This window comes from Podarcis erhardii (assembly GCF_964252035.2).
Source record: "Podarcis erhardii genome assembly, chromosome: 7".
NCBI classification, from domain to species: domain Eukaryota; kingdom Metazoa; phylum Chordata; class Lepidosauria; order Squamata; family Lacertidae; genus Podarcis; species Podarcis erhardii.
In genome coordinates, this window is record NC_138511.1 from 18,062,038 (window position 1) to 18,077,403 (window position 15,366).

The 15,366-nt window shown below is 47.3% G+C and overlaps 1 protein-coding gene across 7 annotated transcripts in view; it reads right to left on the minus strand.

The window, feature by feature from the left end:
• Positions 1-15,366, minus strand: part of PEX14 (peroxisomal biogenesis factor 14) — a 150,244-nt gene that overhangs the window by 77,097 nt on the left and 57,781 nt on the right. For all 7 annotated transcript variants that reach the window (XM_081871223.1, XM_081871222.1, XM_081871224.1 and 4 more), the window contains exon 3: positions 9,666-9,750. In XM_081871223.1, coding sequence (XP_081727349.1) covers positions 9,666-9,750 — 85 coding nt within the window. The remainder of the gene's footprint in view (positions 1-9,665; positions 9,751-15,366) is intronic.

Below are 15,366 nucleotides of genomic sequence, written 5' to 3' on the forward strand. Positions count from 1 at the left end.
TGGATGGAAAGCCTTAAGAAACGCTTAAGGACTAGGAACTTGGCATGGCAAATTTGGAAAGGAAGTTGCATGGCAGCTCTGCACAGCAGGGCTGTGACTGTCTTTGCTAACAGAACCACCTGTGCTGTAATGTCTCCATGGTACAGATTACAGTGAGATTTGCCCTTTGCTATGCAAAAAAAAAGAAAAAAGGAGGGGGGAATTGCTTGAACCTCACTGCGACACTTCTGAAAAATTAATTACGAAGCCGAAGGAGAAAATTAATTTTAGAAACGCGGGAGGTTACTTCTTCCCCCTCCCACGCTTTCTTAATTCTCCTCCCTCTCTTCCTCCAGCCCCTGCGGACGTCCTCCTGGAAAGCCAGGGAGCAAACCTCGTTGTTTTCATTCCCCATCCTAAGGGGGTGCAATCTGGGAGACGTCCAGTCGATAACCTGGCCATCAGAACAAGGTCTGTAATTAAAAGGTCAGTGACCTGGAAAGCTGGGGCCTCACTCTCAGGGCTTCTCAGTAATGATGGAGCTATTAAATTAAGGCGGTTATGAAATCAATGCTAAAAAAGCTTTCACGGTAACGAGCTTCCATTCAAGGACATGCAAACTGCCTCGTGAAATGGAGTTAAATTATGAAAAAGGAAAAAAAAGAAGTAATAGAGAGAAAGAGAGAAAGAAAGAGAGCGCTAAATTGAAATCTGTTCCTTTTCGGAAGCTTATTCACCTGCGACGGAAATCCATTTTTGGGTCTCCTGCGCAACAACAACAACAAAAAAACCCTTCGGAGGAGATCCAGGGATGGCGAAACTATGGCTACTCCAAGTGGACTCCAGCTCCCATCAGCCCCAGCCATCATGGCCAGTGGTTGGAGAAAAGGGCAACAGGACTCCTAGCCCTGATCTAAGGTATCTGGCCAATTCAAGATCAGAGTGCCAGTAGCTTAATTCGTCTGTCTGTCTGTCTGTCTGTCTGTCTGTCTGTCTGTCTGTCTCTCTCTCTCTCTCTCTCTCTCTCTCACACACACACACACACACACCCCACAAGTGTTTTTATGGACCTCTGTTGTGATTTATTTCATGCATGTAGTTAGGAACATAGAGACAATGAGATAGAGCACTGCTCTATCTAACTTGGTATTGTCTCTTCAGGGTTTCAGGAAGGGTACGTTGAAGATGGGACCTTCTGCATGAAAAGCCGTTACTCTTCTGCTGAGCTGCGACCCTTCCCATAAGACACAAGAGCAGAGGAAGTTGCCTTGCACTGAGTCAGACCATTAGGTCCAGCTAGCACAGGGAGGTGCGCCCCTGCCAGTAGGGAGTGCCAACACCACTGTGAGGAGGCCCAGGGAGAGCCACAACCTCCTGCCTCCATCAATGCCAGTGGCCCACCTAGCGCAGCATCCTGTTCACACAGTGGCCAACCAGGTGCCTGCAGAAGCCAACAAGCAGGACCCGAGCACAAGAACACTCTCCCCTCCAAATGGTATTCAGAAGCACCACTGCCTCAAACAGTGGAGAGGCAAGGAGTCCCCTGGGCCTGACCCTATTATCTGACTGTTTTTAGAATGAGGCCATGATTTGGCTAAAGTTCAAAGGGGGTAGGGTTTTGTAGATTTCATATTGGGGGGCCACTACCTCTTACTTGCTCCTCAATAATTTGAGCGCTGTCCCATTGAACCGGAGCCTTCTGTAGGAACATAATATAGGAAGAGCCCTGCTGGATCAAGACAGATGGCCCATCGAGTCCAGCATCCTGTTTTTACAGATGTTCCTATGGGAAACCTGCAAGCAGGACCCAAGTGCAAGAGCGCTGTCCTCTCCTACAGCGTCCAGGAACGAGAATTCAGAAGCATTACTACCTTGTAAGCATGGAGGCAGAGCATAGCCATCAGGGCTAGGAGCTGTCAAATAACCTTCCCTCCTTCCATGAATTTGCCCAATCCTCTTTTAAAGCCGCCCAGCCTTCTGTGTTTTGCTGGACCTTCAAGTCACGTGACTGAAAAACAAAGCTGATTCGAGTACAGTGGTACCTCGGGTTACATACACTTCAGGTTACATACGCTTCAGGTTACAGACTCCGCTAACCCAGAAATATTACCTCGGGTTAAGAACTTTGCTTCAGGTTGAGAACATTAATCGTGCTCCGGCGGCGTGGCAGCAGCAGGAGGCCCCATTAGCTAAAGTGGTGCTTCAGGTTAAGAACAGTTTCAGGTTAAGTACGGACCTCTGGAACAAATTAATTACTTAACCTGAGGTACCACTGTACAGGGAAGGAAAAATAAAATAGGTGCTCGTTTCAATAGCAGGCTGCTCCGAGCAGGGTAAAGGTTTCCTTGGGATGCAAATCTGTGTCGAGTGGGGTGGGAATTAATTAAGGAGCCTGGCCAGCTGTATTACCTCTCTCCCCTGGCGTGTGGCAGACAGGCTCCCGCTTTAGCCCTTCCTCGGCCTGTCGCCACCTTCAACGACTTAATGGCCTGACAATAGCTGCAAGAGACCCACAGGGGCAACAGAGTCCAGGGCAAGGCTTCCGGCCTCCCCACCTCCCTTTTTTCCGAGAGCTCGGCTCCCTCCTATGAAGCTTAGGCACCAAGGCAGATTAATGAAGGCCACGTCTACAAGGGCAAAGTTTCCTGTGACCTCCTACTCATCTCTCCAAATAAGAGCTTGTCACCCCGTTGGGAGCAGTTTGCTCAGCCTATTACACAGACACGGCCAACAGCTCTTTCGGCCCAGCCAACACCGTCGAGGTTCTAGATCAGATGCCGTCTGAATTCAGCCTTTCATTATGTTTGAGGCAAAGCACCGCTGGGTGGATGGGTATGTGTGTGTTCCACGGCACTAATTTAAATGTGGAATATGCACCAGCTGCTGTCAGCGAGTTCCCATTTACAGAACGGCAGAGTTGGAAGGGGTCCAAAGGGTCATCTAGCCCAACCCGCTGCAATGGAGGTCATAAGCTCTGCGATTGAGCATCTGATTTGCATGCTGAAGGTCCCAGGTTCAATCCCCAGCATCTCCAGGTGGGGCTGGGAAAGATGCCCTGCCTGAAACCCTGCCACTGCCTGTCATAGAATCACAGAATTGTAGAGTTGGAAGGGACCCCATGGGTCATCTAGTCCAACCCCCTGCAATGCAGGAATCTCAGCTAAAGCATCCATTACAGATGCCCATCCAACCTCTGCTTAAAAACCTCCAAGGAAAGAGAGTCCACAACCTTCCAAGGGAGTCCATTCCACTGTCTAACAGTTCTTATTGTCAGAAAGTTTTTCCTGATGTTTAGTCGGAATCTTCCTTCTTGTCACTTGAAGCCATTGGTTTGAGTCCTATCCTCCAGAGCAGGCGAAAACAAGCTTGCTCCATCTTACATGAACAGCCCTTGATATATTTGAATATGGCTATCATATCTCCTCTCAGTCTCCTCTTTCCCAGGCTAAGCAGACCCAGATCCTTCAACCATTCCTCATAAGGCTTGGTTTCCAAACCCCTGATCACCTTGGTCGCTCTCCTCTGCACACGTTCCAGCTAGTCAACATCCTACTTAAATTGTGGTGCCCGGAAGTGGACACAGTACAGTGGTACCTCGGGTTACATACACTTCAGGTTACAGACTCCGCTAACCCAGAAATAGTGCTTCAGGTTAAGAACTTTGCTTCAGGATGAGAACAGAAATCGTGCTCTGGCGGCATGTCAGCAGCAGGAGGCCCCATTAGCTATAGTGGTGCTTCAAGTTAAGAACAGTTTCAGGTTAAGTATGGACCTCTGGAACGAATTAAGTACTTAACCCAAGGTACCACTGTATTCCAGGTGTGGTCTGACCAAGGCAGAATAGAGTGGTACTATTATGTCCCTTGATCTAGACTTCTGTTGATGCAGCCTAGAACAGCATAAGCTTTGTTGGCTGCTGCATCACACTGTTGACTCACATTGCTGCAGATAAGGTTGAGCTAGATGGACCAATGGCCTGACTTCCTGTGTCTTGTTCTCCCAAGACCTGTCAATGAATGCAAATGCCAAAATTGGGTAGAGGTAGCCAGGTGGGGGGGGGCAGCGTGAATTTGATGCATAAGGCACTAGAGGGCTCAGAACCAGGACCTTAGCTCCTTGGTTTCTTTTCCAGTGGAACGAATTATAGGCCATTTCCATAAGGTGTCTGGACAGAGCAGCCTACCATCCTCCTGATCCTAGGAATGGCTCCAGTTCTGGGCTCGTTAGCCTGTACAGGAGCCTTGTGCCAAAAAGCAGCCATTGTTCATGCCAGCAGGGGAGATCGTTCCACAAATGAGGAGACACCACCGAAAAGGCCCTTTTCTCTGCATCCCATGTGGCTATCACTCAGTGATGGTAGATCACTGAGTGAGATGCTACAAATCCATATATCCCTGCCCACTTAAGCAGCACCTTCCAGGATATAAAGAACACCAACCTTTTTTGTGATCCTGCTTTACACCCATGTTTGCCATTACCAGGGATTATGATGATGATGCCTTGCAAAAAATTAACGGCAACTAAACAGAAAGGAGGGTGAAGAAACAGAGGGCTGTATCCAGTGCTGGCCCTACTCAGAGAATACCCAGATAAATAAATGGACATTGCTAATTTAGCCTCATTCATTTCAGTGGGTCTACTCTGATCGGAACTGAGCTGGATGCAACCCAGCTGCATCAAAGAAAGTTGCTGAGTTTTTGCATTATTTTTTTTCCACTTTGGTAATCATTAGCCAAGTAATTCATTAGAAGCTTTAATCGGGTCACCGTCTCTCTTTTCAAGCCTCCTCTTGCAGACGCCGCCGAGCTGCTTGGCCCCCGCCCCTTTAAAAAAATTCCCCAATCTCCACTTCTCCCAGTCAGGGATTTATTAAAATTAAACAGATTAGATGGAACTTCAGATACTAAAAAATCTGCTTTGCGAAGCTGGAGGTTGGGGGTGGCTGGGGGGAGAGGCACGTGGCGCAAAACACCCAAGACATTTGTCTCTAAATTGCTCTAAATACCTTTTGCAAATGAAATCTTAACTCTCGTCTGCGTTGAGAGGGGAACAAGCAGGGTGGGAGGGGGGAGATGAGGTTGGTCTGGATGGGGAGAAACACAAGGAAGAAACTGGTCACATCAGTAATATGTACTGGCGGTTTATAATATCACAAGATATCCCGGGGTACGGTTGTGTTTGAGGTGGGGAGAGGCAGGGAGGGCGGGAGGTGCTAAGTATCGCTTTGCAACTATAGATTTCATATCAGGTTACCGTGGGTAATCAGCACAGCTTTTAGGCTCAGCTTTCCCGTGCTTCATTGCTTCGATGATAGAGCTGAAATCCCAAAGCTTTTATGATTAATTACTCCCCGTAGGTCCGCATATTTCAAGGGGGGGGGGGGAGGACAACAGAGAGAGAGAGAGAGAGAGAGAGAGAGAGAGAGAGAGTGAAAGAGAAAGAACATGTACTGCAAGAGATCAGACCCGGAAGGGAAGACTTCTGACAGCCGGGAACAGCCGAGACGGGAGAGCCCCAACAGTTGACATTCCTCGGCGTTACTGCCCTGACTGGAGGCACCGTAATTCAGTGCTTCCAAAAAGAAAGAAAGAAATACCCCGGTTTTTGAAATGCAAACAAGGCAAATTGTGGACACGTGGGCGATTTGTACAAGTTCACTGCATGTTTGTGTGTGCAGGAATATCCCAAGAAAGGCTAAGAACACTTACAACCCGCTGAGGAAAGAAAGAAAGAAAGAAAGAAAGAAAGAAAGAAAGAAAGAAAGAAAAGAAAAGAGGCGAACAAACATTTCATAGACATAAATAGTAACAGGCTTCCATGACCCTGCATTGTTTTCATCACCTGGGGAAATTTCCCCCGTGGCACTGCACCCGACGGAATAGCACAAAAAGTGGGCATTTTAATTATTTTGCATTTAGATCCTACCTTTCCTCCAAGGAGCAGAAAGGTGGCAGATGTGGTTCCTCTCCTCCTCTTTTTATCCTCTCAACAACCCTATGAGGTGGGTTAGGCTAAGAGACTGCTACTGTCACACCCATGGCTGAACAGGGATTTGAACCCTGGTCTCCTAAGTCATAGTCTGACACTCTAACCACTACACCACACTGGCTCTCTTCCTGCCACTGATGCCCTTTTTTCTCCCATACAATTAAGAACCCACCATCAGTTGCTTCAGACATCTTGGAAAGACCCACAGTTTCCCCTAACCCACTAGATCACGGGTGTCAAACACAAGGCCCGTGGGCCGAATCCGGCCCGCCAGACCTCGTCATGTGGCCCGTGTAGCCGCCGCCGGCCGCCAGCCTTCACCTTTTATTCTCGCTTTTTTTTTTTTGACACAAGAAAGCCGCCTCTTCGGCGCATGCGCGGCAGCCTACAAGCCAGAGAACGTCTGCCCTCTAGCGGCGCCGGCCGTTCTACACAGGAAACCTCCACTTCACATGTCCTTTACATAGTCCTACAGATACAACCGGCCCTTTGAGGGTGACCAAACTGCTGATGTGGCCCCCGATGAATTTGAGTTTGACACCCCTGCACTAGATCTTTGTTATTACTAGATATGAACAGAAGAAGAGCCCTGCTGGATCAAGCCAAAAGATTGCAGTTGTGTGCACTATGTATTTTTATATCGCTGTATTTAATTCTGGTTGTAAATTGCTTTGGGACTTTTCACTGTTCGAAGGCAAACATAACTCCAGTAAACCTTTCCTAACCTTCGGCATCCAGTTCCTGGGGACTGTACTTTTTTTGCTTTGTTTGTTTACAGAAGCACACAATTGTGTGACCCCCCACCTGTTGTATGAGGTAGTACAAGCCCTGACAGAGGTTCATTACCTCAACAGAGAACTATTTCCGAAGCTCGCCTAACTCCCTACAGGATGATGTTTCAGGAGAGGGTTGGTAGGAATGGGAGGGAGAATCTGGGATTTTTGAAGGGAAAGAAATATGATATGGGGATAGATAGATGGGTCTGTAAGATACCAGAGCTAAAGCCCTAAAGCCAACGGGATGTGCTAAGAACAGAGAACAGAAGATGTTATTTTCCTTCCATTCTGCTTTGTCTCACAAAACCTGCCAGCTAGTTTTCTTTTACGACCATACGGGCTAGAAACTTGCTTTCCTTTTTAAGGATTTAAAAACTGCAGGCTCAGGACAAAAAGGAAGAAATCAAGGCCCTAGTTCAGCAACCTGAATCCAAACAAAACCAGAACAAAACTCTCTGCTCTTCAGCTGACAGCTTTAGATCATCACTAACCCAGAAGCTTTTTTTAAAAAAAAGACGCTGTCCTTTCCTTTAAGATAAAGGCAGCAGAAATGTTGCAGGCCCACAGAACAAGAAACTTCCGTCTGCTGAAAACAATGCTGGATTTATCAAGATGTGGGCTCTCCTTTCCTCCTGAAAGGGCTTGGCAGTCAATCGCTTGCCCTTTCAAGGCCTTGAAAGGCTGGGTGACCCCAAATTTAACCTTAACTCGACCTCGCTTTCACTGACTGCGGCCCATAACCTTCTCTGCTCAGCCCGGCCATTCTCTGAAGCGGTTGACCGTTTCACCCGCAGCTGGTCAACCAGCATCAAATACCACTGGCAGAAGCCAGGACGGACCAAAGAGCCTGTGAACGCTAAAATCCTCCTTCCTTCCGAGAGGCTACAGGTTCAGAAGTTTGCAACACCGGCTTCAACACAGTGCTTCATTTTGCTGGCAGCTTCGTTCCCCTCCCCATTTGGAAAACATGAGGCTCATCCTCAAGACTTATGGGTAGATGGTGCAAGAACGGTGAGGGTCTTTCACTAAAAGGGTAGCTGCTGGATCAGGTATGGAGGATAGGGGAAGGGGATGGGGGGATTCAACCAGGATTTAAATACAGTGGTACCTCACAAGACGAATGCCTCGTAAGACGAAAAACTCGCAAGACCAAAGAGTTTTTCGTTTTTTTAGTTGCTTCACAAGACGAATTTCCCTATGGGCTTGCTTCGCAAGACGAAAACGTCTTGCAAGTTTGTTTCCTTTGTCTTGCAAGTTTGTTTCCTTTTCCTTAAAACCGTGCATTCAGCGGGTGCAGTTGCGACTTGACTTCGAGGAGCAACTCATAGCACGCGGTGTGGTAGCCTTTTTTGAGGTTTTTGAAGACTTTGGTGATTTTTGAAGCTTTTCCAAAATCCGTGCTTCGCAAGACGAAAAAACTCGCAGAACGAATTAATTTCGTCTTGCGAGGTACCACTGTACGAATCTATGCACCACCTTGTTTCTGTGATTGTAAGTTGTTTTGAACTGGTTTGAAGAATGTGTTTTAATTGCTGTAACTCGCCCTGAGAAAAGCATAAGAAGAGTTCTGTTGGATCAGGCCAGTGTTCCATCTGGTCCAGCATCCTGGATCACCAGAAGGCTATGCAAGCAGGATTCGAGCATAAGGGCACTCTCCCGCTCCTGTGGTTCCCAGCAACTGGTATTTAGAATCATTGCTGGATCCGGCCATGGATGCAAAGAAAAGCTATTGTGGCTAGTAGCCACTGACAGCCTCCTCCTCCATGAATTTGTCAATGGAGTGGGGATGTAACTGGGTGTTTGCAGACATTTTCAATAGGTTTCAGTTATATGCAATTCTACCAACACACACGGTGCCTCAGAACATAACCCCCATGTAAATGGGGGGCTGCCTGTAATAATAATTTTATTACTTGCACCCTGCCATCTGAGTGGGTGTACAAAAATCTCATTATGTGTACAAAACGCAGCAGTTAGAAGGTAGTGTGCATTTATTAGTAAAAAATAGTTTATTTAGAAAAAATAATATTAAATTAAAATTCATATTTTAAAAAAATCATATTCACATTAGGGGTAATTGCTTGCAAAGATGTGGGTCATCAGGCAAGAACTGCATATGAGTAAAGTGTCCATTAGGAGAAATCTGCACAGAAATGCTGGTGAATTTTCATGAGGACTTTAAGCAAACAAAACACCTTCACTTACTGACGCAGAAATGAAATGAACTTAAGACAGGAAAAATGAGAAAGGGCCAGAATCATCCTTTCCTAATGGGAGACACAGCGTCGTCTGAGTGCTTGACACAGCACAACAGGGGGGTTAGGGGGCTGGGCCAAATGTCACCGCTTCTTGGGTTTCTTGTTCATAAGCTTCGTCAGTAAGTGTCTACAATGCACAACCCACCCAGCCCCATGTTTCACATGTTACTTTATTATGGAGTAATTTGGTGTAGTGCAGAAACACACCAGAGCATTGTAGCCAATGCTGGCCCTACTCAGAGTAGACCCACTAAAATGAATGCCCATAGCTAGCTTATTTATTTATCACAAGACTTGTCTCCTGCTTGATTGTAACGAAACTTCAAAGCGGTTTACAAACTTAGGTCCCTTGATTATAGTTGGTCGACTTGAATTAGCACTGGATTCAACCCAGAGTTCCCAGGATAAGAAAAACTGAACAATGAAGATTTTCCTTTTGTGCTGCTTTGAACAGTCTGTATTCCTAACATAGAATGTACTCCACAGACAGTATCACTTTGTCCTTTCTGTCGTATGGTTGTACTTATTTTCCCTTTCTCCTTATTGAAAAATAATAAAATATTTATTTTGATAAAGACTTGTGGGTTGGTACATGCAGAAACGCTTCTGGAATTAAGAGCAGGGAGGTGAGGAGAAAAGAAGGGAATGTCATGATCCACCATACCTTTTTTCTTGAGAAAAGATCTTCTGGTTGCAAGTGGACTTTGGCGGACTCGAGGGTTCTGCAGAAACTTCACCGCTGTTGCAATCTGTGGCAGGAGGAAAGAGAAAAGGAGAAAACGCTTTTTAAAAGTTAGGCACTATTAGAATTCAGATTCTGAGCAAGGCATCAAAAGCTAGTAGAATGCAAGCTGAACAGAGAAATTGCCTTTGAAGCGGGATGAAATATTACAGATAACTTGAAATCCCTATGGTTGTACTCTTGAGTCCTACTCAGAGCAGATTTATAGAAATAAATGGACATGACTAACTTAGGTCCATTGATTGCAGTGGGCCTACTTTGGGGAGGGGACACACTCATTTTGTTCCTTCCAGTAGCTGTTGGTTGGGCACAACTGTTGTACAATATTCCATTTCGTATAATTTGTATCTTTTAAAATACTCAATGAAGCCATGATATTGCTTTACTTGCATTCTAACACTGCCCTGTTTGCACATCACACAAAACCATGGCTTTAAAGCAAACCATGGTTGGGGCACACTGCTCCCAGGGGGTCACCACAGCCCATGTTACTGGCTTGGGAGCCTTCGTTTCCTGGAAGCACTCTCCCCTCCTGGCAGGAATGAGAACCAGGTATTCTGTATTCCAACAGCTTCTACCTCCCCTGGCTCAGACTCAGCCCTCCAGTTAACCCCTGTCTGTATACCTTCCCCAGACATTCAACCTGATCTTTCTATCTAAGCTGTGGGGCTTCTTCCTCTTGCTATGGTCTTCTCAGAGAGGATGCTCAACTCAAATCAGAACCAATTCTCCCTCAAACTATCCTATTCCCTATCTCCCATCTCAAATCAAGCCCTATCTCTCAAACTAAACCCTCTCTCACTCCAGCTCTTCCCCTTCTCTATTCTTATCCGGTCCAGCTTCCTGTTCTTACAGCGGCAAACCAGATGCCCATTACAGAAAGTCCGCAAGCAGGACCTTGAACAATAGCTTAATGAAGTGATGGGGAAACCTTAGGCTCGTGGGGGGGGGCCTCTAGGCTTCAGTGTTTGGCCCTTGGGATTGTTTTCAGACCCATAGCTGTCAACTTACAGATTTGAAAATAAGAGACCAGCAGCCTCGAAAATAAGGGATCAACAGCCAAAATAAGGGATTTTCCGAGAAAAGGTATGTTCAACTTCTGAGCCCCTCCAACCCAAAGGCAGAAAGCCCAGCCAGCAGCCAAACGAAGCCTCAAGCGGTGGTTCCCACAGCGCAGAAACCCGGCAAAGGGGATGCAGCAAGGAAAACCACCGTCACCTCTCCGCTGGGAAGCGCTGAGCAAAGGCGAGTCCCCAGGCAACGTAGCCGATTTGATCGGCACAAGGCATGCAAGCTCCACCCCCCCAGTCGTTCTTAGACTCCTTATTGGGTGAGCAATGCAGCCAAGCAACACAGTTGGAGCCTCCCTCCCTCCCTGGCCGGCAGGGAGGGAGGGAGAGGAGCTATTTCCTTTGAAACCCGGGAAATTTAAGGGACATCATCAATAAGGGACAGCAGCGGGACACGGTGCTGGGATAAGGGACTTTCCCGCCAAATAAGGAATGGTTGACAGCTATGTTCAGACCATGCCCCTTCCCAGGCCACACCCCTCACTGGCCCTGCTCCAAGCTCCCTCCACTTGAGTGTTTTTGCTGGGCCGGTATGTGTTCCTGAACTGTGCCTACGCCTCTTGTTTGCCTGGATAGAGGACAGAGAAGGTTGTGTGGAGAAGTTATACCGTTGTACAGAACTAAAATTTACACTTGTCCTGCCCACTTTTTGCTTCTGGGCCTGCCAGCCACTTGCATCCAGCCCCCAGAAGCTTGCCCATAAGGGAATGTGGCTCTCAGAATGAAAACCCATCCCTCCCCTCCCCCTGGTTTAAAGTGGTACATGACCCAGGCATGTATGTTTAACTCAGTGGTTTTCAACCAGTGTGCCGTGGCACCCTGGGGTGCCTTGAATGGTGGTCAGGGGTGCCGCAGGCAACACTGGCCTCTGTCCCTCTTTCCTTCCCTCTCTCCTCTGATGCCCTTGTGTCTCTGCCTCCCAAAGGCTTGCACAGCTATTTGTTGCAGCAGCCCTGGCTATAAGCTCCGCAGGTGAATGAGGCCTCTGGGGCTAGCCAGGGGGTGCTGGTTGCCAGGAGCTGAGGTGGCCTCGGAATAAGAAAGCAAGTGGGCGAGGGAGCCCAGCCACCCAGTCCGCCAGCTGTTGGGAATGGACAGACAAGTGCCAGGCCCCTGTGGGGCAGTGTGAGGAGTGTGCACCTCTGTTTGCAGGGACTGTGCAGCTCAGAGACCAGGGGTGGCGGCAGCGACTACCCATAGGACTCCCAATGAGAGGGGAGAGGAGAGGAGGCTGAGGGAACACTCCACAGGGGAGGGTGTTCAAAAAAGGGTGAGAGGGTGCCAGCTCTGCAGCCAAGGGGTGACATAGCTGGGCTCCTGAGCCCCACAGGGGGTGTCTCAGAAAGAATGTCAAGGGAGCCGTGGACTCAAAAAGGTTGAAAACCTCTGGTTTAACTGACTGCTTGGAAGGGCTCATTGGAAACAGGCACCAGTAATGGGAGGAAGTTCCACAGGGTCAATGCTGCCATGCTAAATGCCTGCTTCCAGCTTTGTACAGAAAGGACCTCCTGATGAGATGGTATCTGCAGGGAAGCCCCTCCTGTGGAGAGCACTGATCAGGTGGGTTTAAAAGGGGAGAGAGTCGATCGAGCGCCTGCCTTTCACCTGGTTTTCAAATATACATCTTAGGTCAGAGAGCAGAGTTTCTGATGGGTTCTAATGGCCCTTTCGAAATAATCTTGGTGCATTCCATCAATGTTGGATGCGTGTGCATGTGCGTTATATATATATATATATACTTCCCCACCACCACCCCTTTTAAACTGCATCTCTTATTTCTTTAAATACATTAATCAGAGTAGTGTAGGCAAAACGGATCCATCGGACAATGCAATAAACATGAATTATCATCTATCCAACATGCATAATGGCTTAAAAAAACATAATAGCAGGTGTAGTTTAAATGATTAGTTATTACACCTGCGGTGGGTCTGATTCAATTGGGGAAAATCATCTTTAATAGGTTAAAAGGTTTAGATCACCCGGCTTCCCCCTTAAAGTGGCTGTAGAGAGGGTATGATGGAGTGCGCTGTCATTACTAATTCATTTAAGAAAAGCAAGGGGGGATACAGTAAAGAACAGCATAAATGAGCCAATCCAATTTAGACATCAGGTAAAGGCAGCGAAACACCTTTTTAAAAAGCATGATAAATGAATTTGGGAGGGAGATGAAATTCACATTTTTTTTCCTCATTATTTTTTTAACGGGAAATTTGACCACCTCCCGGCATAGTTTGAGGGAAAGGGGTGGGGGGGGTGGGAGGAGAAGGAAACCTCACTTTTTAAAGTTTAGCACTCCGTCGTTCCAAATCATAAAATAATACAGAGCCCACCCACCTTTTCCCCCCAGCGCATAAAGTGCCACTTTGATCTTGTTTACGCCCCTCTTGATCTGCCTCACTGGAAATGCCAGCGATAGGGAAATTGCACATTTAAACGGCGTGGGTATCGCTGTGCCAGATGCAGGAAGGATAAACAGCACAAATTAATAACCTGGGGGTTGGCGGAGGTAGGGGGGAAATGTGCTGAACATGAAAGATGTCCGAGTAAGCAGACGCAGAGATGTGCCAACTTATCAAAAGCTACTTTGCCTTTATATTAATCACCTGTTCCCTTTTTGGAACGCTTTCGACAAGAGTTCACTCTCTCCGCCGCCGGGGAATGAGCAACGGTGCCTGCCAAAATGTTTTTAAGGACCTAATGTCAGAACTTAAGAAGTGTCCTGCAGGATCAGGTCAAAGCTCCATCAAGCCCATCATCTGGTTCTTGTGGTGGTCAGCCCAGTTGGGAGAAGTCAGAAAAGCAGGACAAGGGCAGAACAGGTTAGTGTGACTGACTTCTAGATAGGTTTGTGCAGGGTTATTAGGCACCGTACAAAACTAAAAACATGCCCTTGCTGCAGGGCATTAAGATCTTAGAGAGGTAGAGGACCTCTGACAGTTATGTCCAGTTGTGAACGACTCTGGGGTTGCGGCACTCATCTCGCTTTACTGGCCAAGGGATCCAACGTTCGTCTGCAGACAATTTTTCCAGATCATGTAGACAGCAGGACTAAGCCGCTTCTGGTGATACCAGAGCAGCGCACGGAAACGCCATTTACCTTCCCGCCGGAGTGGTACCTATTTATCTACTTTCACTTTGATGTGCTTTTGAACTGCTAGGTTGGCAGGAGCTGGGACCGAGCAACTGGAGCTCATCCCGTTGCGGGGATTTGAACCCCCAACTTTTTGATTGGCAAGCCCAAGGCTCAGTGGTTTAGTCTACAGCGCCGCCCACGTCTTACAGGTTGTATATAAGAGCCCAGCTAGATCAGACCTTCTGGGTGCAGAACAGGTGCTCAGCTACCAAGTTACATTCACAGGTTAAGTGGCTGAAATGAGAATGTGCTGGCCTAGACGGGTGTCTGGTTCGATCCACTCTGCAAGGGAAGAGCATTGGTTTTGCACAGAAAAGTTCCCTGCTTCAAACCCCAGCATCTCCAGGCAGGGCTGGGAATGCCCCCTGCCTGAAATTCCAGAGTGCTGCTGCCAGGTAAGTCTGAGATCAGTGGACCAACACTCTTTGAATTGGTAAAAGGCTGGTCCTTGGTTGGAGCTCAAGATTAGTGAGAAGAGAGCTTCACCATGAGTCCTGGTTCAAACAACACACTAAGTCACACCTTGGTTTTACTCAGCACAGTGGTGAAAATGTAAGGTCAGCCTGATGGATCAGGGCAACCACAGCACCCGTTCAGCCTAGCATCCTCTTCTCATTGTGGCCTACCAGATCACTGTGTGAAGCCTGCAAGCTGGGCATGCACAACAGCACTGCAAGTCCCAATTCACACACAAAAATTCTTCCAAGGCTGTACAGAGAGTTCTGACAAACTGTTAGTTTTTCCAAGCAAAAAACTTTGCAGAAGTGTAACCTCTGTTCCAAGAAAATAACCAAACCACCTCTGCTAGATGAAATCAACAGGAACAGTACTCTTCCCAGTGAGTCTTTGGCTACACACACACACACACACACACACACACGGGTTTTTCGCATTAGTATTTTTTAAAGTGGTAGATGCACTGCGACGGAGGAAGACGCAGCGGGCAAAAATCTACTTTTCAATAAAGCCATTCTATCAAAAAATGAAATCGCTCCATTAACGAGAGCTAAATTATTTAAAGGGCCTCCTCCATCATCTGTCTCATCTATTTGCTAAAGGTCTATTGATTGAAAATGACATTACAAAATTATAGCTAAGAAAGAAAGATTCTCTCCCTCCCTTCCTTCCCTCTCTCTGTCTCTCACACATCTTTGCGAAAGATATCTGCAAAGTTGCTTCCTACAGCTTCAGCTAGTGTTATGTAATATCTCTAATTCCTCGGCACAATCATCAAGTTTCTAGGCACCTGGAAAACTGGGGACTTTGGGCTGTGTGTGTGCAGTGACAGCTGAGGTAGAGTCAAAGGTGGTTAGTCTCTCTCAGCAGAGCCAATGGAGTGGCCCTGCTTCCCTTCCCTCCCTCTGTTCTGCATCTTGATGGAAACCTGTGCTCTTGTCCAGCAGAGATCTGAAGGCAT